This window comes from Dichotomopilus funicola (genome assembly GCF_033296635.1).
Source record: "Dichotomopilus funicola strain CBS 141.50 unplaced genomic scaffold C8A04scaffold_6, whole genome shotgun sequence".
Lineage (NCBI taxonomy): Eukaryota > Fungi > Ascomycota > Sordariomycetes > Sordariales > Chaetomiaceae > Dichotomopilus > Dichotomopilus funicola.
The window spans coordinates 306,745-327,266 of record NW_026944027.1 but is presented as its reverse complement, the minus strand read 5'-3'; the positions used below and the strand labels follow the sequence as shown (position 1 = coordinate 327,266).

Here is a 20,522-nt window from a genome sequence, read left to right as displayed (position 1 = left end):
GGAATTGTGTCTAGACGAGTTGCTGGATGTGATAATGGGAGTTTTGAGACTAGCAAGTGGAAAGAGCCAAGTGCAGCACCAAGAAGATCGAACACCTGCGCATCTCCTGTGTCCATGATAACTAGGGTTAGGGTTATATGCAGTTATCTTTCTCCTTCTGGGGAAGCTTGGCAGCCATGGATGCTGCACCCCACCATGAGTTGTTGCTGCTGCGACAGGCCCGCAGGCGGCCAACAAGCCCCCGAACCCCCTTGTTTCGAAAGTCGAGACGACGACTGCACGAACAGCACATCACCACGAGCTCGAAGCTTTCACCACCCCGCCGACCCTTGCGCTCCCGAGATACCGCCGTATCCTCCTAGTTCCCGTCTTCGAGGCCCCCGAGAACGCAAGCCGTCCGGGCATTGAGCTGGGCTCTGGCCTCACCGCAGCCGCCATGGACGGCCCCTCCATCATCAAGGAGCACGGCAAGGGTACGCCGCTTCGTTCTTCTGTCCGAGTTCCAGCTTCTTTTTGAGCTTTTTGAGCTAATAGAGTGCCCTAGCCATCATCGACGCCATCAAACAAACCGCCCAGAATGACGTGAGCCCATTCCCAGCTTGATCCCAGTCCGATCTCGACCCTAGCACGAATACATACCCCCTTGATATCGTAACAACCACCCCACGCTTCTCGAGACACCCTCGGCTCTAACACTCGGTTTGCGCATCCGTTAGTGGAAGGTACTGGTTATCGACGAAGGCACCAAGAGGATAATCGACAGCTCCATCAACGAAGATGACATCCTCAACCACAATATCGCCAGTACGCCCCCCGCAGTTCTTGACCCCTATATCTCTTGGTAGAGGGGGTAGTCGCTGAACCGAGCCTAGATATCGAGCGCATCGAGGAGCGCAGGGAGATGAACCCGGAAATGGACGCCATCTACTTCCTCTCGCCGTTACCGCACATTGTCGATTGTCTGCTCGCCGATTTCGAGCGTAGGCGCTACAGGAGGGGGTTTATTATCTGGAGTGGTGCTTTGCCTGGTCAGCAAGAGCGTCGCTTGGATGGCTTTCGAAGGCAGATGGGAGGTATGCGGGATCTCTTGCAACACCAAAACATACAAATGCGGCCATCTTACAAGTTTCGTATAAAACAGGGCCCCCGGATCTTTTGCTCGTCGACTTCCATCCCCGCGAGGCGCGTGTTGTCACCTTTCTCGACCCGTCTAGTTTCCTCGTCTTGTACAATCCCACGTGTAACGACTTAGTAGCACGGCATCTGCGTATATTAGCGTCAAAGGTAACCATGATCATGCCGTGCTGTGGGCTGCTGCCATGGTCAGGGGCTTCTGTTAGCTGACCCACTCCCACTTCCAGATCGCCTCGCTCTGCATCACCTTGCAAGAAGTCCCCAAGATCCGGTACTACCAGCCGCCGGAACACGCCACTCACGAGGCGAGGGTCTTGTGCATGCACCTAGCCCGGTTTGTTCAGCAGGAACTCGACGCCTACCAGCAGTTCAATCGCCAATTTCCTCCCCCGTCGCAACGGCCCCAGTCAGTTCTCCTCATCACGGACAGATCCATGGACCTGATGGCGCCACTTTTACACGAGTTCACGTACCAGGCCATGATCCACGACTTGCTCCCTATCCGCGAGCAGGAGAACGGGAAAGTGACGTTTTTTAATGACAAAGGTGAAACGCCAGAGGAGAAGGAAATGGACCTGAGCGACAAGGACACCGTCTGGGTCAGCAACCGGCACGGCCACATGAAAGATACCATTGACAAGCTCATGAGCGATTTCAAAAAGTTCATGGCAGACAACCCTAACTTTATAAACAAGGACTCCAAGGCGGCGACACTAACCGACATCCGCGACATGCTGGCGGGTTTGCCGCAGTTCAAGGAGCTGAAACAAGCCTACACCCTCCATCTCACCATGGCGCAGAATGCCATGAACATCTTCCAGCAGTTCAAGCTGGCCGACGTGGCTGCCGTCGAGCAGACCCTAGCCACCGGTCTCGATGAGGAGTACAAAAAGGCTAAGAACATCCTGGACGAGGCCGTCCGCTTGCTCGACAACCCAAGTGTCGCACCTGCAGACAGGCTCCGCCTCATCGCCCTATACGTGCTCTACCGCGATGGCCTCATCGACAAGGACATCAGCCGCCTCCTCTGGCACGCGTCCCTCCAGCAGTCCCGCGATAGCCAAGACCAAACCGTCATCGAAAACCTCAGCCTCCTTGGCGCCCGTCCTCTAAAAGAACTCAAAGAAACCCGCCCACCCGCACCCCCCTTATTCCCAGCCCCCAACCTCAAAACAGCCATCCCCGACGACGATTACGCCCTCTCCCGCTTCGACCCAGCCATCAAATCCATGCTCGAACACCTCTGCGCCGGCGACCTCGACCCAACCCTCTTCCCCTCCGTCAACCCTCCCCAAGACGACCCCAACGGCGCCGGTCTCGACCCCTACGCCACCGGTCCCGGCGCCGCCGGCCCAGGCGGCGGTTCCCTCCGCGCCGCAGCACCACGCTGGGCCTCCGCCAATAGACGGCAAGCCGAAAACCGCCAGCGCATTATCGTCTTCGTCGCGGGCGGCGCTACTTTCTCCGAATCCCGCGCCTGCTACGAAGTCGGCGAAAAACAAAACCGCGACATCTTCCTCGCTACCACCCACATGCTCACCCCGTCCAAGTTCCTCGCTGACCTCCGCGCACTGCGTGTCGACCGCCGCCGTCTCAACCTCCCGCTCGATCGCCCACCGCCGAAGGCGCCAGCCCATTTGTTTGAGAGGCCTGCTCCTCCACCGCAGTCGGTACCATCCTCCCTGGCGCCACCGACCAAGGCGATGGGGGGTATGACTCTAGGAAGTGGGGGTGGTGGGGGTGGTGCTGGTGGGACACCGTCTGCTTCGGCTTCGTCGTTGGGAAGTGGATTGGGCGGTGGTGGTGGGGGAGATCTTAGGCCGGGGACGAGCGGGTCGGATGGGGGAAAGAAGAAGGAGAAGAAGAAGAGGAATATTTTTGGGATTAAGAAGAGTTGAGGGGGGAACTTGGGATTTGGGGAAAGGGGGGTTGGATTGTGGTTGGGGGTTGGGGTTGTTATAGGGGATTGGTAATATAGGGTGACTCTCTGGGAGAGAAAGGAGTGTCCGCCGGATGGATGGATGTTGGATGCTGGATGTTAGGTGTTGGATGTTGGCCGTTGGCTATTGGTGTTAGCCGTTGGGTATATACTTCCCTCGATTGGATCATCACCCCCCTAAAAACAGGGTAGGTACCAAAGCGGGATGGATGGATGGATACCCGGCACAAGTCTGGTCTGGTTTGGTTTACACACGCACACAACCATACCTACCTCCTCTGTCGAACCCTCCCCCCTCCCCCCCTAGCTTGCTGCTAGTTAGTTCATTTCTGATGGGTACTTAGCACTTTGCCTAGGTACTTATTATCTACGTAGTTGGGCGTGGAGTTTTGGGTGTTATGTTATATAGCTGCTGGTTATTGGTTGTTGGGGGTAGTGAGTTAAGCTGTTAAGTTGTTGAGTTGGGTTGAGGAGAATGCATGCGTGTTGAAGAGAGCCAGTCCCCTGTGCCTGTGGTTAGGTTGATTGGGGGGGGATGTGAGGGAGTAGATGTGGGCTTAGTCCGTGGATGAATTCGGATATTTTTTTGGGAACTTTCGAAATGTGATAGTAATTCGTGGCAAAAACGCAGATATAATATGGTGGTTTGTGCATAAAAACGATGACTCGTAGTGACAGCAGAGCGATTAGTGGGAAACTCATCATTCGAGTCAGGTGCAGCTTGGGGGATAATTTAACGGTTTGTGGCCAAACACACATCTAGTCCACCTCTCAGTAAAACAAATGCTCGGATGAATATTCCTTGTATGTCAATGATAAGGAGAAATTGCAAGGGAGTCCAGTATCACTACCAACCACCGGCCACAGCAAGTCCATGACGAGGTCCGTGACGATCCGAGTTATGCAAGCAGACATTTGCAGATGGCACAGATCACGCCAATAGAAGCGACTGGGCCAACAGCGGCTAGAAGTGCTGTTGCAGGCAGACACGATCCATTTGCTGTATTATACACATACATCATCACCCCTTCGTGTTTGCCGAGCGCCGTCATTTTATTCGGCCAATTGGCCTGTCTGCCACAAGCCCCATCCCATTCAAACCGAATACCTGGGTCCCATTTATTTTCCATCCTCCCATTCGGGGTTCTAGTAGGATCCAAGTCAGCTATCAGTCTGCTCACACAATGCCGGCGGTAAATGATGTTCAACATACCTTGCGCAGAATCACCAAACCCTCGAGGGTGCTGTTCAAGCTAATGTACTCCTCGTCCTCAAGCTCCGCACGCTCACCGTACGCTAGCAGCACCGGTGTGCTCTGGGTTTGCCATCCCGTGATGGTCTTGGGACGACCCGCCTGGCCGACGACATCCACTGCCTGGCCAACACGAACGTTGACCGTCAGTGGCTTGAGATTCTCATCAAGCGTGACCAGGAAGCGTGGGTGCATGGCTGTAACAAGGAAGTACAGGAGGTAATGCGAGTTGCTGGTGATGAACTGCTTCGAGTCGATCATCGCCACAAGGACCGTAAGCAGGCCGGCCGCTGAGACGCGGGACAGGATTTGGCGGTCCGTATGGAACGGGTTGATGGACAGCGTGCCCTTGCCCATGTGCAGGAGGCCTTGGGCGATGCGCACCATAAAGAGCGATTCTTGGTCGCGGTGGTAGTAGCTGGCAAGCTGGCGGAGCAGTTGCGCTAACCTTGCGTTGTTGGTGCCCGCACCCAAGAGACCCATGGCGAAAATGGCGTTAATGGCGACGTCGTTGTCATTGTCGTGGCTGTACCGCGAAAGCGTGTCGTAAATCTTCATTTGCGGGTTGCTGGGGCTGATAAGACTCATAGCTAGAGGTACGGCCTTGCGGATGTTCGCCTCGCCGTAGTGCATGAGATGGCCGAAGTGGCGGAGAACCATGTCTTGGCCCACATCTTCGCCCATGGAAATAAGCCCGATACCGAGCACGGCATACGCCTGGAGCAGCTCATCGCCCTTCTTCTCGTCCGACTCTTCCATGTGCTCGTTGCAGAGGTGGAGCAGCTCCTGGATCTTAAGGACGGCGCCAGTACCAGCCCACGCGCAGATCGAGGCCAGCACAGATGTCGGCTTCGCCATGGGGTGCTCTACTACCTTCAGAGTCTCTAGGACGACATCAACTTCCTCTTGGCGGCCAAAGTAGAGAAGCCCCAAGCCGAGCGCAAGGAAGCGAGTCCATTTATCCGTGAGCTGGCTCTTACGCTCGTCATCCATCAGCGTCATGATAATGGCCTCGCCAGCCTCGGCGTGTGATGACCCGACGAAAACGAGGCCGCAAGCGAGTGCTGCCATGGCCGACACCCGCATCTCTTGGCTGGTATCGGAGATGATGGGAATGAGATAGGCGAGAAGCTCATCCTTGTTTGAGCCGGCATACGACAGCCCGAGACCCATGATGGCGGCGACTCGGATCAGGGGGTTCTTGTGGTTGAGCTTGTCGTGATCGGCGAGCAGGGCCATGGCAGGTTCCGAATCCAGGCGGACGCCCGAGTTCATGATGCCGATGGCGAGGTAGGCACCGGCCTGGATCTGCTCTTCTTCAAGGTAGGTGTACTTATCAACCTGGTCCAATCCATTCTCAATATCCCACATCAGTAGCGTCCCTAGCGATGCAACCGTCGACATCATGCCCTCCTCCTTGGTCTTCCACACCCAACTGTCCTTGTCCTTCTCCTTGTCCACCAGCATCATCTTGTCATTCCCGAAGCCCGCATTCACAAACGCATTCACAAACGCGGCCGCGAGGTTGTTGCGGGCCGAGTCAAAGTTGGTTAGGCCGGCCACACGGCTACTCTCCAAATGGCTTTTGTAGATATCTTCAGTAGTCTTGGGTTCCAGGATGTTGAGCTCCTTGCCAAGAGACTTGAAGTGCTCCGGCAGCTTGACGTTGCCAATGCAATCCACAATCTCTTCGTCTTCCGGGGTCTCGCGGTCGGTTTCCAGGCATATCCTTTGGCGGGCGACCAGGAAGGCAAGCTGCTTCTTCAAGGCTGCATTCGGGGCGTCGTCAAAGTCAGTCTCGATCAGCTCAATGTCGTTGAGCCTAATAGCCAGCACCATGGCCTGCGTGTACTGCTTGTATGTCTTGTAGATACCGTGTGCCACCCGCAAAAATTGCTCGTTATCCGGGTACGTGAGCAGGTTGACCATCGAGACCATGTACAGGCAAACCCGCCCGTACGTGTTCTCGTCGACGAACTTGGGAAGCTCGTCGATGATCTCCAGCTCGCTCATCAGGTCCACGGCGTCCGCCTCCTGGTTGCTTTGAAGGAAAAGAGGCACGAGGGTAAGGGCCAAGTCAACTAGGTCTGTGGTCGATTCGTCGGCGGCAATGCGCTTGCCGTAAACCTCGCCAATCTCAAGGGCGAGGTGGCGAACGTATTCATGGCCCCACGAGCCGATATCTTGTGTGGGCGCAAGCAAACGATACTTCAGGGTGTCCTGGCGTTCCTCGTCGGAGTAGGTCATGCCGATGACCGACAGCACGTCGGCCAAAGAATTCTTGTCGTCACCCGCAGGCCATTCGTCGTAGAGCTTCGTCATCGTCTCATAGTGTGGCCGTAGAAACTTGAGCGGTTTAGGGACCGCTGTCATCGAGGATGTGGATGTCTTGATAAAGTTCTTCATCGCCTCGAGGGCTGGCTTGTAGAGTGACGCATTGGATTCCTAAATTGGGGTAGGAGTGAGCAAACGTGAGCAGGGAGCAAAAACGGAAAGCTGGGAACGACTGGCCCAACGCACCGTCAACCGCTCGACGAGCATGTCAAGCTCATTCTTGAGCGTCTGATCCTCTTCGCTCAACTCTTCGGATGCTATCTGCTGTCAGTGCCGATGGAGCATGCTACAGCACCCCCAAGAGAGGTGCTGTGGGAGGGCAGGGAGAAACCAACGCTCGTCCTTATCATCTTCTTTCTTGCCGTTCGCCGCTGGCTGGCCAGCCTTGTCCTTTGGTGTCTCATCGTCAACGGCCTTCCCCTTGCCCTTGTCGGCCGACTTAGAAAGCTCGCTATCTTGCGCCATGCTTATGGGGTTTCGAGGCCTCGGGGGGTGGGAATCGTGGATGGCGGATGGCGGGGGACGGGCCCGAAAAGCGAGGTCGGGCGTGCGGCGAATGGGCTTAGGAGGGGGAGAAGGGCTGCGAAAACGGCGGGGTCGGTTCGCACCGGAAATTGGCGTGTGAAAATGCCCAAAATGTGGTGTTTGGTGGTGGAAACAGTGCTGGGCAGAAGTGGGTAGAGGTGCAGATGTGTCGATACGTAGTGCGTTGGTGGTTGATCAGTGCAGCGTGCAGCGTGGTGGGTTTGTCAGGAACGGAATGGAAGCTTTGAATTGCGGCCAGGCAAGGCAGGCAGCTTTGGTTACGCGATGCTGCTTGCCGCCTGAGACGAGGCGCCCAACCAGCGGTCAGCCCCACTGAGCTCGACGGACCCCTACTAGGTGGGGGAGCTGGGGAGCTGGGGCCACCCAACTGGCGGCTTCGGCGCATACAAAATCCGGACCAGCCGCGGCCGACCCACACAGTTTCGAGAACCTTGTCGGTGTGCCGCTATCTTATCAGCAGATCTCTGGGAATTTTTGGTGGACATCGGGTCTTGGAGGGGTACAATACATGCGTACTTCGCAGTGTCCCATCCCTGGCCCGCCGAAACCAGAAAACTCCAAAACCTCACACATATCAGACGCTGTGACAAAGCGCTGACTACCCAGTTAGAGCGACGACCATGAAGTTAGATACGAGAGCCATGCGCCATCTGACGGCGGAGGACTGGCGAGTCCTGACAGCCGTACGTTCTCCAACCCATCTCCAGTTTTGCAGCGGATGACCCTCGGCATGTCGAGAATACCGGCCCACCAACTAATACGCCCCGTCTAGGTAGAAATGGGTAGTAAGAACCACGAAATAGTCCCAACCCCATTAATCGAGAAGATTGCCCGCCTCAAGGGCGGCGCCAGCGGCGTGCACAAATCCATCTCGGCCCTCGCCAAGGTCGGCCTGATCGCGCGCATGAAAGAAGCCAAATACGACGGCTACCGGCTCTCCTACGGCGGGCTCGACTACCTAGCCCTACACACTCACGCCTCTCGCAAACACGTCTACAGTGTCGGCAGCCGCATCGGCGTCGGCAAGGAGAGCGATATCATGATCGTCGCCGACGACACCGGGACCCAAAAGGTCCTCAAGATCCACCGCCTCGGCCGCATTTCCTTCCGCACCGTAAAGACCAACCGCGACTACCTGCGTAACCGCCAGTCCGCCTCGTGGATGTATCTGTCCAGGCTAGCCGCCATCAAAGAATACGCCTTCATGCAGGCCCTGCGCGAGGAAGGTTTCCCCGTCCCCGAACCTATCGCCCAGTCGCGCCACACCATCGTCATGACGTTGATCGACGCCCCGCCGATGCGTCAAATCTCCTCAGTGCCAGACCCAGCCTCCCTCTACGCCGAGCTTATCGCTCTCATCCTCCGTCTAGCCAAGCACGGGCTCATCCACGGCGATTTTAACGAATTTAACATCCTTATCCGCGAGGACAAGACCGACGACGACGAAAACCCCATAACCCTTACACCGATCCTAATCGATTTCCCCCAAATGGTTTCCATGGACCACCAAAACGCGGAGATGTACTTTGACCGTGATGTCGAATGTATCAAACGCTTCTTCTCCCGCCGCTTTCACTTCACCAGCACGACCCCAGGCCCGTTCTTTAGAGATGCTAAGAAGACCGTCGGCCGCGATGGAGTGAGAAGGCTTGATGCTGTCGTCGAAGCCTCTGGGTTCACGAAGAAGATGGCGAAAGACCTGGAGGTCGCTTTGCGGGAACAAGAGGCCTCATCTGAAAAGCGCGGGGAGTCAGGGGATGAATCTGAAGAAGAGGAGGAAGAGGAAGATCTGGAGGAGGAAGATGAGAATGATGGCGACGAGGACGACGACGAGGGGCCCCAAGTGATTGGTGATGGAGTCCTGGAGAATTCAGCAGGGTTAAATAAATTAACAATAAATGATGGGACATGAATAAAACTCGCGTTGTAATGGTAACCCACCGAAGTATTTAACTTCAGCGTCCTCTCCACAAGGCAACTATCTCGGGGTTCCATTTGGCCATCATGTTGTCACTAACATTCCAAGCGGACACACCCAGAAACCATCTGTTAGCTGTCGAACTTTTTTTTATTTGATCAATAATTCCACGATCAGCTACATGATCACAGTCTAAACCCCACAGGAACAAACTGCAAACAAGGTACAAACAGTATTTTTGGTGGCTGCCCATCCCACTTCCTCCACTAATACAGGCCAAGCGTCCGTCTATAAGATTGCACTGCTTCAGTCCAACATAGTAGAGAATTCATTATGTGAGTTGGCACCACTTTGCCCCGGGTCTGACTCGTGCCCATCTCAGGAATTTCTGTGGTCATAGCAAAGAAAAACAAATGACGATAGTGACGTATTCGATATCGTGCGACATCCCTCTGAAATAAGGAAAGTCCCTGGTCCGACAAACTACCTTAGTCCTACACGTGAATGCTCTCATTACCCGTCGATAGGATGGTAGCGTGAAGCATCGACGGCCATCTAGGCCTTCTCAGTCTTTGCGGTGGGAGAAGACTGAGTGCTGCCCCTCTTAACGGTCGGAGAGTCGACAACAGTCGCACTGTCGCCCAAGCCGTCGTCGGACGACGACGTGCCACGGACCGATAGACTCTGCCTACAACGAATATCAGGATGAATGCTCAGATCGGAACAAGGGCGGCGAACATACTTGGGAGTCTGCGCAAGAGCCTGGCCCACCATCGAGCCCATGCTCGCGCTACTGCCAATGATGCTAGTACGGATGGACGGCACACGGGGTGCAAAAATCCTGAACGGCTGTTAGTTCCCACCTCTCATCCATATACGTTGAGGGAAATCTACCCGTCGGGGCCCACGGCGGCGCGGCGATTCCAGGGGGCCGGGCTGTAGATGCTGGGGTGAATGCCAACATCGGCGGTGCCGTATGCACCAATGTTGTACTCATTGGTGCGGAACTGGCGCCGCTCAGCAGTGATACGTTTCAGTTCCTTCTGCGCCGGAGTATCGGCGTACCGGACTTGCATAAGCATGCCCTCGTCGCCGATGGAAGCACCGTGGTACTTCTTAATGACATCCTCGCACTCGTCACGGGTCTCAAACCTGACCCAACAAGTCAGCGAACGGCGCGCAGGGGATGAGATAGATCTAGACTAACCGAGCAAAACCAACGCCGCGACTGTTGCCCATGCTATCACGAAGGATCTTGCTGGAAACAACATGGTAACCGGTGAAGATGGAGTTGAGCTCCTGAAGGCTGTTAGATCTGAAATGTGGTTTGGGTCAATAACTTGGGTAGGAGATCTCACCGATTCATTCAACCGCTTAGGGAGGTTTGATAAGTACAGGTTGGTCGACGACTCGTCACCCTCAGCCTTGAGTCTGGCATTGAAGCTCTCCTAAACGGGAGTTAGCGATGGCAGCAAGTATAGAGGTGCGAACGAAGGCTTAATTACCCTGGCAAAGCCAACCTCGTAGCCCAGGTGATAAAAGCCACGAATGCACTTCTCGGAATCGCGAACATCGGCAAACTTGGCAAAGCCAAAACTGAGAAACGTCAGCAAAAGTAAAAGACAACGTAGGCAGAGAGGATTTACCCCTTGCAAGCGCCAGTCGAGGTGTCAATGATTGCCTTGCTTTGCTCAACTTTACCAAAGCGAGAAGCGTAGCGATGGAGCAAGTCATCGTCCGTGGTCGGATGCAACCCCCGAATGTAGACGTTTCGGTTTCCATGAATTCTATTCTCTAGACACTGCTCGACCGACTTGGTGTGGCTCGGCGGCGTGAACACGGCCGGCACTGCCTCCGGGATGGCGGGGTTAGCTTTAAGCAATTCCAAGGTCTCCTCGTCAATTGGCTGCGGTGCCTTGGGAGCGACGACCTGCTCTGGGGACGGGGTGGTGTAGCTGGACCGGAACACCGCCACTTTTGAAGACGTGCCACGTTCTGATGCACTGCCGAAAAAGGGAGTGGCGGGTGTTGACTCGGTGGTTGAGTACGACCCACGGCGATTCTCCAAGCCGGGAACGTCACCGCTGCGGTCGTTGTAAGATGCGACACGGCCAGGAGTGTAGTGCATGGCATGGTACGGGACGGGAAGCGGCGCAAACCCACTCTGTACTGGGAATTGACCAGAGACACCAAAACCATACGCAGCCTCATGGCCCATTCCCACATGCATAGGAACAGGGTAGCTCTGATAGGCAACAGCCTGCTCCTGGGGAGCACAGTAGGCATGGTGGGCCTGGATCTGTGACATCGACGAAGCCGCCGGCATACCAGGACCAGCAGGGAGCGCTAGGGTGCTGAACTGGTTCATCACAGCGCCCATGGTGTCGGTATGATGACCAACATGCTGGCCGTGGCTACCCGGCACGTCGGGTTGGGCTCCGAGATGAGCGCCCATGTAGGCCGGGTACGACGCATGTCGGTGGTTGCCGGCCTCAGTGGGATTCTGGCGATAATGGGACATTTTCGATTATCGTACAGTCTGGAAAGAAGTAAAGATCATCAGCCTTGATCTCTGGTTGTGCCACGGTATGCTCGGGAATGGCTCCACGTCAGGCCAGGTCAGGTAGGTGGTTGTTTTCAATGCAGACAGTACGCACCTTTACAAGTTGACGATTTCTTGCCAAATGAGGGGTTCTCTGAGAGAGCCCAGTCAGAAAACTGTCCCCTATACTCTGTGGCCACGAAAGGAAATTGGCAAATGGTCTGCAACCAAAAAGCTATTGTTGGGAAGGGAAATGTCAAGAAGAGGGCAGCGTTGGGAGAGGAAGAAGGGACCCAGAGCTTGAGAGCTCCCGAGTAAAAAGAAAATTCTGGCAACGGTGCCGGACACCGGGAACCAGTGAACCTAACCGTGTGCGGACTCACCTCCAAAACTGATGCTGGCTCGTAGGAGCAGAATCACAGAGATGTTTTCGGGGCGCAAGAAACCTTGTCTCAATGGCTGTTAGTCCCAAAGTGTCGAATACAAGTGAGTGTGGGGGGTAAGAGGATGAATCCAGCTATGAGCAAGATGCAGAAGAAAGAGACTGTGGTGATTTGAATGGGAGATGGGTGTTGATGCTGTAAAGATCAGAAGCAGAGCCCATAACAGTCCAAGAAGTTTGTGGTTTAGGAGGAGGAGGAGGAGGAGGAGGAGGGGAGAAAGATTTAAAGACCCTCTAATTCCCTGTTCCGAAACCAGCAACGTGCGCCTGCCACCGGTAGAAAAAACCCACGGTAGGGGGGCAAGGGAAGGAGCGTGTCGGCCGATAGCCTTTGCAGGTCCAACGATTGGGGCTTGCGCAGGAAGCAAAACCCGAGTCCTTCGTAGCTGGCTGCCGGAGTAGCCGCAGCTATGAAATGATCTGATGGTGTGTGATCGACAGAACAAAGGAAAAGTACAAAACACGGAAAGAAAGGACTGTATGGAAGATAAAGCAGACTCTGGGACAAGAAACAGCATGAATGGGATGGATAGACTTACTCCTTAGTTTCTGGTTGCGAGTGACTTGGCAGAACTAATTACCAAAACTCGAGAATGCAGGTTATAACGTGGTGTGCACGTCCAAGAATTGTGCTTCCAAAGGTTGAGATGAGAGAAAGGTTCGGGTTGGACAGATTTTGAAACTTCCAAAAGATGTAAATAGGTAGGTGGCTTTGAGGAGTATGAAGGGGGGACGTGAAGTCGTGTCACGCGGAAAAGAAGTAGAGGAAGGCGCCTATGCCGGCCAGTGTTATTTATGGCAAAGTGCAGGTCCAAGGTAATTGTGACGGTTTCCACTGCTCAAGTACTGCGAGCAACTTCCTTATTGAAATTGAAATTTTCTTTGGGCCCTAGATCATTAGGCGGGTGTACTTCCCAGGAGCCCAATCAACGGCAGAGGGTGTTCGAGGCTCTTTCCTGTGTTTTCAAACAAGGCCGTAGTCTCCAGGAAATAGGTGCCTGCACCGGAGGAAAGGTAGGGGCCTAGGTAAGATTCCCAATTGGCCGCCCAAGTGTTGTGACTTAATGGGCACTAGAAGTTGCTTGTTTCCCGTCTTGTTTATCCCCAGGGCTTTGCCTCTAGCTTTGAGCTGGTTGACCTGCTTCCTTTTCTGTTCTGCCCAAACGATGATCGAGATGCTTCGTGATTACTGGTGCATGTTTGATCTTGAGGGTATTTCGGAGGGAAAGAAAGCAGTTTCGTAAAGCTAGTGCGGTCGCTGGAAGCCGAGTGGGATCCGATCTGCCCTAAGGCTTTTCAAAAGCCGTCTTGTGCTGTGGAATGTTGTGACTGTCATCAAAGTCAACAAGTGGACATGGCTCCAAGTTAACCCCCAATGTAGTCCCCGGGAAATCGGGACTCTATAGTTCAAGACGAAACGGAATGTGTTCGTACCTGGCCCTCTTCTGAGATCTCGCTAAGTTCCCTTCCAAAACCTATGACCTCAAAACTTTCAGCAATTGGTAGACAGTCCACGCTTTTTCTGATGCCGTTATCGAAATAACGATATTGTTCGGAGCAACTAACAGCGGGGAGGATAATGAATACTCTACTAAGAATGCTGGATTGAGAATATCAAAAGAAATTATTCGAAAGCAGCAAACGATCCAACCGTCTAGCGCCGTCGCGCCGTCGCCGGGCACCCGGCTTTTTAGTAGGCATGCAAGCTCAGTACTTAATTTGATAGGTTGCCGTCGGGGAAAATAATTCGGACACCGTTCCAGGGATAAACTGACACAAACACTGCAGTGACAAAGCAAGCGCAACACGCCACAAGCCGACTCCAGCCTTCACCAAGTAAGGATTCGTACCCGAAGGCGAGGAAAGACACCCGTCTTTCATCCCACGATCGTCGCGGGGGCTATCCGAACGGGCAGCCACATGCGGTCAGCGAACGGATGGGGGACACGGGCATACGGAATGGAGAAACCCATCGCCCAACCCAATTCCAAACGTCGTACAATCGGCCATGGTACCCGCTACCAAGCTTTTCCACCGCCGGTCCACCGAAGTTTCCGATAATAATTGTTGGGCGGCATCCAAGGGTAGTAAACTAAGCTTTGACTAGCAAGGTTAGAGTACACTGAAGTCTGAAGAATAACCATGCCACAATAAATCTTAGGAAGTTCAAGAGTTGCTTCCTACACCACCCTTTCCGACATTCTCCAACATTTGGCACCATCGTAACCGGCTAAGAAAGGCATAATTACCCAGGGAGGCACGGCTGGCCTGCACAAGGACCGATCTGGGATGTGCTACGTGATACTGCAGCGGGCCGAGGTCTCCCGTCTGGGCTGTCCTGGACATCCGAGAGAGCCATGACCTACGAAGCGGGGGTCGAAGATTTGAATGAACTGGGTCGTTGAATCTATTGGTCATTGGCATCGGAAAGCTCGTCTCAGACTGGCATGCTAAGCGTGCTGGGATTATTGGAAATTCTCCGATCATGTCTTTTGCTGATCTACTTGAAACTCCTGGACACTCGGGATTCGGTGGGAGGTGATTTTCTTGTCCACTTTGCTCCATTCTTTTTGCCAGGAGTCGAGGACTTGCCTAGGGATCGGAGCCGTGTGGCTTAGTATACCTAGTGTAAACGAGGTTCGAGGCAATCTGAGATACGGTCTATCAATACAGTCATCCTGCAGGACCGGCGACAGCTGAGAATGGGCATGTTGTAGGCCGCAAGCGCCTCTCTCGGGCAGGATACAAACGCAGGGGCCCCACCACCTAGAGAATTCTAATGGGGTTTTGTACCTTGTATAACATGGGAAGTTCTGACTGTAAATGTCAGAACGTCACGGGTAAAGCGTCGTTTTCAAGTCACTCATGTTTTTCGTAACCAAGTACAGATTATATACACCATGTCGAACGGCGCGGCTCCCTCTCCTATAACGTCTTTCCTAGTTAATTTCCGCCTACCTCCTCTGTCTTTAAGCTGACGAGAAGGAGACTACGCCCGCCCGCTGAACAGTTGTCGTGATGCGAGATGGTGGTGGTTGAACTGATGCCTAGGTGCGGCGCTCCGGAACCTCCATCACACGCGAGCCCCATTCCTATGCTTCCTCGATACACTCTCACTCCCTACCTGTTATCTTCGGGCACAGGAAGACATCTTGATCCTCATTATTCATGTCGCTAGGGCGGTTTTCGGGTCATTGTGATTGCTTATGCCCGTCGACTGTGAAGGATCCAAACGTCAAGGCTAACCGTGGCATCGTGGACAGTGCCACCGATCATACCGTAGTAAATTCCCTTTCAAATCGAGCAAATAGGCATGCCAAAGACATTTCACGAGGGATCATCTTCTCAACGAGCTCAAAGGCAGTATTCGGGGTGGTGGAATAGTCATTCCCGAGATGCCCGGAGATGAAGTGTCCTGCAATTCGTGCTCAAATTCATTGTTTATCTTATTTTCCACCGTATTGCCAACTACATTCTCAACCTGGTAATTGATTACTTGGAATAGGACCACGGTACGAAGTACTAGCCTGATATAGAGATCTCATGGTACCTGGAAAGTTTTACTACGCGGAGATGACCCTTGACGTAACATTGCATGCCTGGATGGTCGAAGACAGCAAGCCGGCGACTTGCAGACTTTCCAAGGCTCGTGGCAGGCTCCTCATTCTGCATCATTGCCACGGAGTATGTGGGCACCGGTCTGTATCCACGTCTAAATCCTACAGTATATAGATTCTAGGTGGTGCTCCGTTTCGACAGTAAGGTCAGCTCGCCCCCGACGAGGGCGATGTACTCGATGGGTGGCAGAGGTGGATGAATCTCTTCTAGCCTTACGCCATAAGTGCAAAGACAAGCTCACCACCACGTAACAAACAAGGATATAAAATATGTTTAAGAAGAGAGAAACAAAACACATTATTCTAAAAGGGGCCCGGCTACCCGAGGGCGGACAATACAAGAAAAACCGATGCATCATGGAACAATACCTCCCTTTCTTCGAACTCCCGTCCACGTGCCAGTCCCCCAACTCTCCCCCTTTCCTACCATCTATGTATACCCCCGGCCCGGGGTGCTGAATTGTCCGCGAAACGTGGTCGTTGATCCGACATGATACCCTTGCGCCGTCGCCATTTTACTCAAGTGTCCGAGGCAGCGTAAATCTCATTTCTTAATAGACCGCACATTCGTTTAGGACCATACATCCTCCTGAAGAGACACGCAGTTAGCAATCCATACATGATCAAAAGAACGGGACTGAGTCGAGAAGGAGAATAACGCACCTGGTACTGGTTCGCTGCCCTCATCTGCTTAACGATCTCCTCAGCCTTAGCTTCTGGGATACCGCGTTCCCCAGAGATAATCTGCGATAGTACTGTGTTGACCTCGCGGGCCATGTTGGCAGCGTCACCACAGACATAAAAGTACGCCTTTTGCTGCAACAGCTCGTTGATCTCCTTGGCGCGCTCTTGTAGCCTGTGTTGGACATAGACCTTCTTGGATCCTTCGCGGGAGAAGGCGAGGACAAGCTCGAACTTGTCGCCGAGTACTTGCTTAGCTTCCTGTAGAAAAATCAGTTAGTAAACAGTCCATAATACAAAAAAAAAAAAAAAAAGCTCGAACGGCGGATGACTACATACCTCCCATTCCTTCTCATACAAGAAGTCCTCGGCCGACTTCCGGCAGCCAAAGAAAAGAATGGTTTTCCCCACCGTCTTGCCATCCTCAACCATTTTCCTCCTCTCACGGACGAACCCACGGAAAGGCGCAACGCCAGTGCCGGGGCCGACCATGATGACAGGCTTGGAGGGATCCGAAGGGAGCTTGAAGTTGGAGTGACGGACGTGGACTGGGACGTGTACGCCGTCGTACTTGTTGCGAGGACCAGTAATCTCGTAGCTCAGACCAAACGGAGACGGGTTGGGGTCCCCATTCTGCTTCTCCTTGAGAGCAAGAAGGTAGTTGGTCGCGACGCCCCTGAAGGGGTCCCCGCGGCCGGGAAGGTTCTGGGACTCCACCACAGCGGTGATGGAAATCAACTTGGGGTTTTCCAGGGAAGACGACGAGATGGAGTAGTACCGGGGCTGCAGTTTCGTGACACCCTCGATCAAAGCGGAGAACGGAACGTTGGTCCACTTCTTGCCCTTGCTAACGTTCGCTAGGAGGCGCGAGATGTTGAGGCAGTGGGTGTTGACCTTGGAGTGGAAGTAATCCTTGTCGCTGCCGAGCTTGGTCATCTCAGCCTTGGATTCGTCGTCGGGGGCGAATGCGGCCAAGGTGGCGATGAACTGGCGAGAGACCGGAGAGCAAATTTCCATATGGTAGCGAGCGATGGCGTCGAAGGTGGTCGGGGTCGGGAAGGGCACCTTGGCGGTCGGCTCGAGAGCCTTGACACTGATGACATTGTGGCGCTTGCCGGTGAGATCAAAAATATCCAAGAAGCGGTCGACTTCCTCGCCAGCGTTGGTGGGCCAAACAGCGACGTGGTCACCGGTCTGGTAGGTGAGGTTAGAGCCGCTGACATCAATATCCATATGTAGGCAGTTGCGGTCCTTGACATTGAACAGCTCGTACGAGGTCTTGATTGGGGCAATGTACGGGTTGTGAGCGTTGAAGGGGCCCTTGGGGGTACCATCGAGATGCATCCTATTCGGCTCTCCGACGTAGACTTCGGGCGCTTCACGAGTAAGGTTCTCCCTGTCAGTGATGCCAAAGATGGGTTCGTAGACGGCCTCGCGTTCTTCCAGACCAAGCTTCTCAGCCAGAGCTGTCCACATGGGGTCCTTCCAGGCCAGGAAATCTTCTTCCATGGTACCAGCGCCGTCATCGCCTTCGCCGGCCTCTCCAATGCGATGTGCGCCGAGTTTCTCAAGGGCCTTGTTGACATTGCGGACCATAGAGTTGTAGTGCTCATACGTGTTGTTTCCGAGACCAAACGCGACATAGTTTAGGTTGTCCAGAGGAACGTCGTTGCCAAGAGAGAAGGACGGATCCTCGCCGGTGATGAACTCGGTGAAGTCGACAGCGTTATCCGTAGGTTCGCCCTCACCGTAGGTCGCGAGCACGAACACGACAACCTTGTCATTGGGGATGGCGTCGAGGTTGTCGAAGTCGTAGTCTTCAAGGTCGGCGACCATGGTCTCGAGGCCAAAACGGCTCTTGCCCTCCTTTGCGAGTCTCGAAGCATAATCTTCGGCAGTACCGGTTTGAGAGCCGTAGAAAATGATGCAGTTTTTGCCCGACTCCTCCATCTTCTCAACAATGTTCCGTGTCTTCCCTGCTTTGGCGCCATTAGCGGCAGCGAAGGAGCTGGCATACGGATCCTTGGTGACCGCCCAGTATTTCCCCTTCGTGAAGTAGGCCACCGTCCCAACAAGAATGGCGGCAAGGACGATGATGTCCAACGTATCGAGTTCGGCCATGGTGACAAATGGGGTCGAAGTCGACGCAAGCCAAGAATCGGGATGTAAGTTTTGGTATTTATCGAGGCTATCGGGGCCTGACGTCGAATCTTTGGGCGCGCGACGCGGCAGAATGTCTTCACCGACAAAGCCGTCGCACAGGAACGCGAGACTCTGACGGCACGGGAAAGCCGGGCTTCGCTAGCCGGATCTGTCTCTCTTCACGGCGCTTAGTATCGCCGGGGCCGGATCCGAGAGCGGCCACGGGAAACGTTAGCCGGCAAGTCTGGATCTGATCAGTCCCGGCGTTCCGGCTTCGCAAAGCGGTGGCCGAAACAAAAGGACAGAATGGGTATAACCGGGGTGGGAAAATTGCCAGGGGGCGAAAGTGATTCGCGCTCAATTGATTCAAGAGCGAGCTGCGCGGCTCGGCGACACGAAAAGCGACGTCAGCGTACAGAAAGAAAGAGTGGGAAGAAATCGAGAAGAAAGGTCGAGGTTAAGCGGAGAATATTAAAGGCAGTTCAGGTCTGCGAACCTTTTCTGTTGAAGAACAGATAATCATACTTGCATGCACATGCGCAACCTCCAGCCCGGGTCGTCCTGCCACGCACACCCGGTCAGCCCCCAGGGGGGCCGCCAAGCACAGCCTTTTTAGCAGTTCTTGGGACTTTGCCCCCACACTTCCCTCGAGCCTTCCTGTGCAAGGAGCAACAAGACCGAGCTTTGAGAGAGCTGTCCGTATTCGGTACGAAGACTTGGATACGTTACAGAGTCTTGCTCTGATGCATTAGGTCCAGGACGAGAGAAACTGCATTACCTGCTCGCAAAACCGAGGGGGTGCCCTCGGTTTCGCGGAGAGATTTGGCGATTTTCGTCCATGTTTAATCGGACGAATCCGAATACGACGACTCCGTTGGTTTGGGTCTGGCTAGACAGACTAGGGGACTCGATCTTGACTAGAAAATCCCCTTTTTGCTCCGGCAGGCGACTACAGGGAGCAAATCCTTTCTTGATGACAAAATTTTAAGAGGGGATGAAAATAATACGTGACTCTCGCTGATAGCATAGTTTTCCCTCATTTTATTTTGCGTATTACGTTCTTCCAGCGGTCGTTTTGAGTGTTTTCGCCAAGTACAGTACCTGACTTAACGAGCAGCCCGGGATCCAATGTCCAGAGACATCGATAGCCCCACATGGAAACCCCGAACCAGAAAACCAGGGGCGGCTGGCGGGCCGTTGGGCTCCTCCGAGGCCGTCCGATTAAGGTTGTTCTGAGTTTCCGAGAAAACCTTGAACTTTGTATGGCGAGGAGTTCCGAACCGAAAGGAAGAGTTGTTTTTTGGTCAAGTAAACCCCGATGCCTGCTCCCTTGGCCCTGACGAGTTTAAAGTGAACGTCGGAGAGCGAAAGCTGGAGGCTCGGGCGGGTGAAAATGTTCAATGGCCCCCACCTAAAGTCCGACTCACGGGCGGGGCCCCAACCTCTGGCCACTTCATTGCGTCCGGCTCCGTCTTACTGTTTGATATCATGTCCGCAACGGCAAAAAGTCCCCGAAACGTGCCGAGCGGAATGATGTACCGCGTATTGGGATTTTGGTGAAGGCGAAATGCTGCTTGATGAACTGCCGGCGAAAAGGGACCCAAAGCTCCAGGGCACAGGGTATCAAGTCACCACACACTATCCGCACACGGTATTCCACTCAGACATGGAGCCGCGGTTTAGGGCGGCATTTCTGGAGGCTCGCGGACAGCTCGGAAACGCACGGCAAAGCTAAAATCCAATAGGCAGCAAGGCGCTCAGATGACGGGAATTCTCGCGAAGCGCCGCTTTCAACGGCACTATGTAATTACCCCGAGTTACCATCCACTTTCATCACGTCATATTTATCGATGGCCGATGCCCCGATTCCCCATCCCCACCATTGTGTGTTGTTCCACGTGCAGTGGGAAAACCGTGGGGCAAAATCATTCCATTCATATGAAGAGGTCATGGCCAAGGGCGGGGGAGAGGAAAG

The 20,522-nt window shown here is 54.0% G+C and overlaps 5 protein-coding genes across 5 annotated transcripts; 2 read left to right on the top strand and 3 right to left on the bottom strand.

The window, feature by feature from the left end:
- Positions 1-436: 436 nt before the first annotated feature.
- Positions 437-3,032, top strand: C8A04DRAFT_34671 (protein transport protein sec1; the record flags this gene model as incomplete). Its single annotated transcript, XM_062782911.1, has 6 exons — positions 437-473; positions 545-582; positions 717-804; positions 873-1,073; positions 1,142-1,284; positions 1,362-3,032. The coding sequence occupies 6 exons, from the start codon at positions 437-439 to the stop codon at positions 3,030-3,032; spliced, it is 2,178 nt and encodes a 725-aa protein (XP_062640148.1).
- A 1,160-nt stretch (positions 3,033-4,192) lies between these two features.
- C8A04DRAFT_9485 (armadillo-type protein) lies at positions 4,193-7,124 on the bottom strand (the record flags this gene model as incomplete). The annotated part of the gene is made up of 4 exons (XM_062785500.1): positions 4,193-4,219; positions 4,287-6,770; positions 6,846-6,916; positions 6,995-7,124. 4 exons carry the CDS (start codon positions 7,122-7,124, stop codon positions 4,193-4,195), a joined length of 2,712 nt encoding a protein of 903 aa, XP_062640147.1.
- Positions 7,125-7,825: 701 nt separating this feature from the next.
- Positions 7,826-9,117, top strand: C8A04DRAFT_9462 (RIO1 family-domain-containing protein; the record flags this gene model as incomplete). The annotated part of the gene is made up of 2 exons (XM_062785491.1): positions 7,826-7,888; positions 7,978-9,117. The coding sequence occupies 2 exons, from the start codon at positions 7,826-7,828 to the stop codon at positions 9,115-9,117; spliced, it is 1,203 nt and encodes a 400-aa protein (XP_062640146.1).
- Positions 9,118-9,678: 561 nt separating this feature from the next.
- C8A04DRAFT_9562 (uncharacterized protein) lies at positions 9,679-11,644 on the bottom strand (the record flags this gene model as incomplete). Its single annotated transcript, XM_062785533.1, has 7 exons — positions 9,679-9,811; positions 9,866-9,964; positions 10,018-10,275; positions 10,331-10,422; positions 10,482-10,571; positions 10,629-10,719; positions 10,770-11,644. 7 exons carry the CDS (start codon positions 11,642-11,644, stop codon positions 9,679-9,681), a joined length of 1,638 nt encoding a protein of 545 aa, XP_062640145.1.
- Positions 11,645-16,295: 4,651 nt separating this feature from the next.
- Positions 16,296-18,526, bottom strand: C8A04DRAFT_25341 (uncharacterized protein; the record flags this gene model as incomplete). The annotated part of the gene is made up of 3 exons (XM_062779522.1): positions 16,296-16,313; positions 16,388-16,666; positions 16,745-18,526. 3 exons carry the CDS (start codon positions 18,524-18,526, stop codon positions 16,296-16,298), a joined length of 2,079 nt encoding a protein of 692 aa, XP_062640144.1.
- Positions 18,527-20,522: the final 1,996 nt, after the last annotated feature.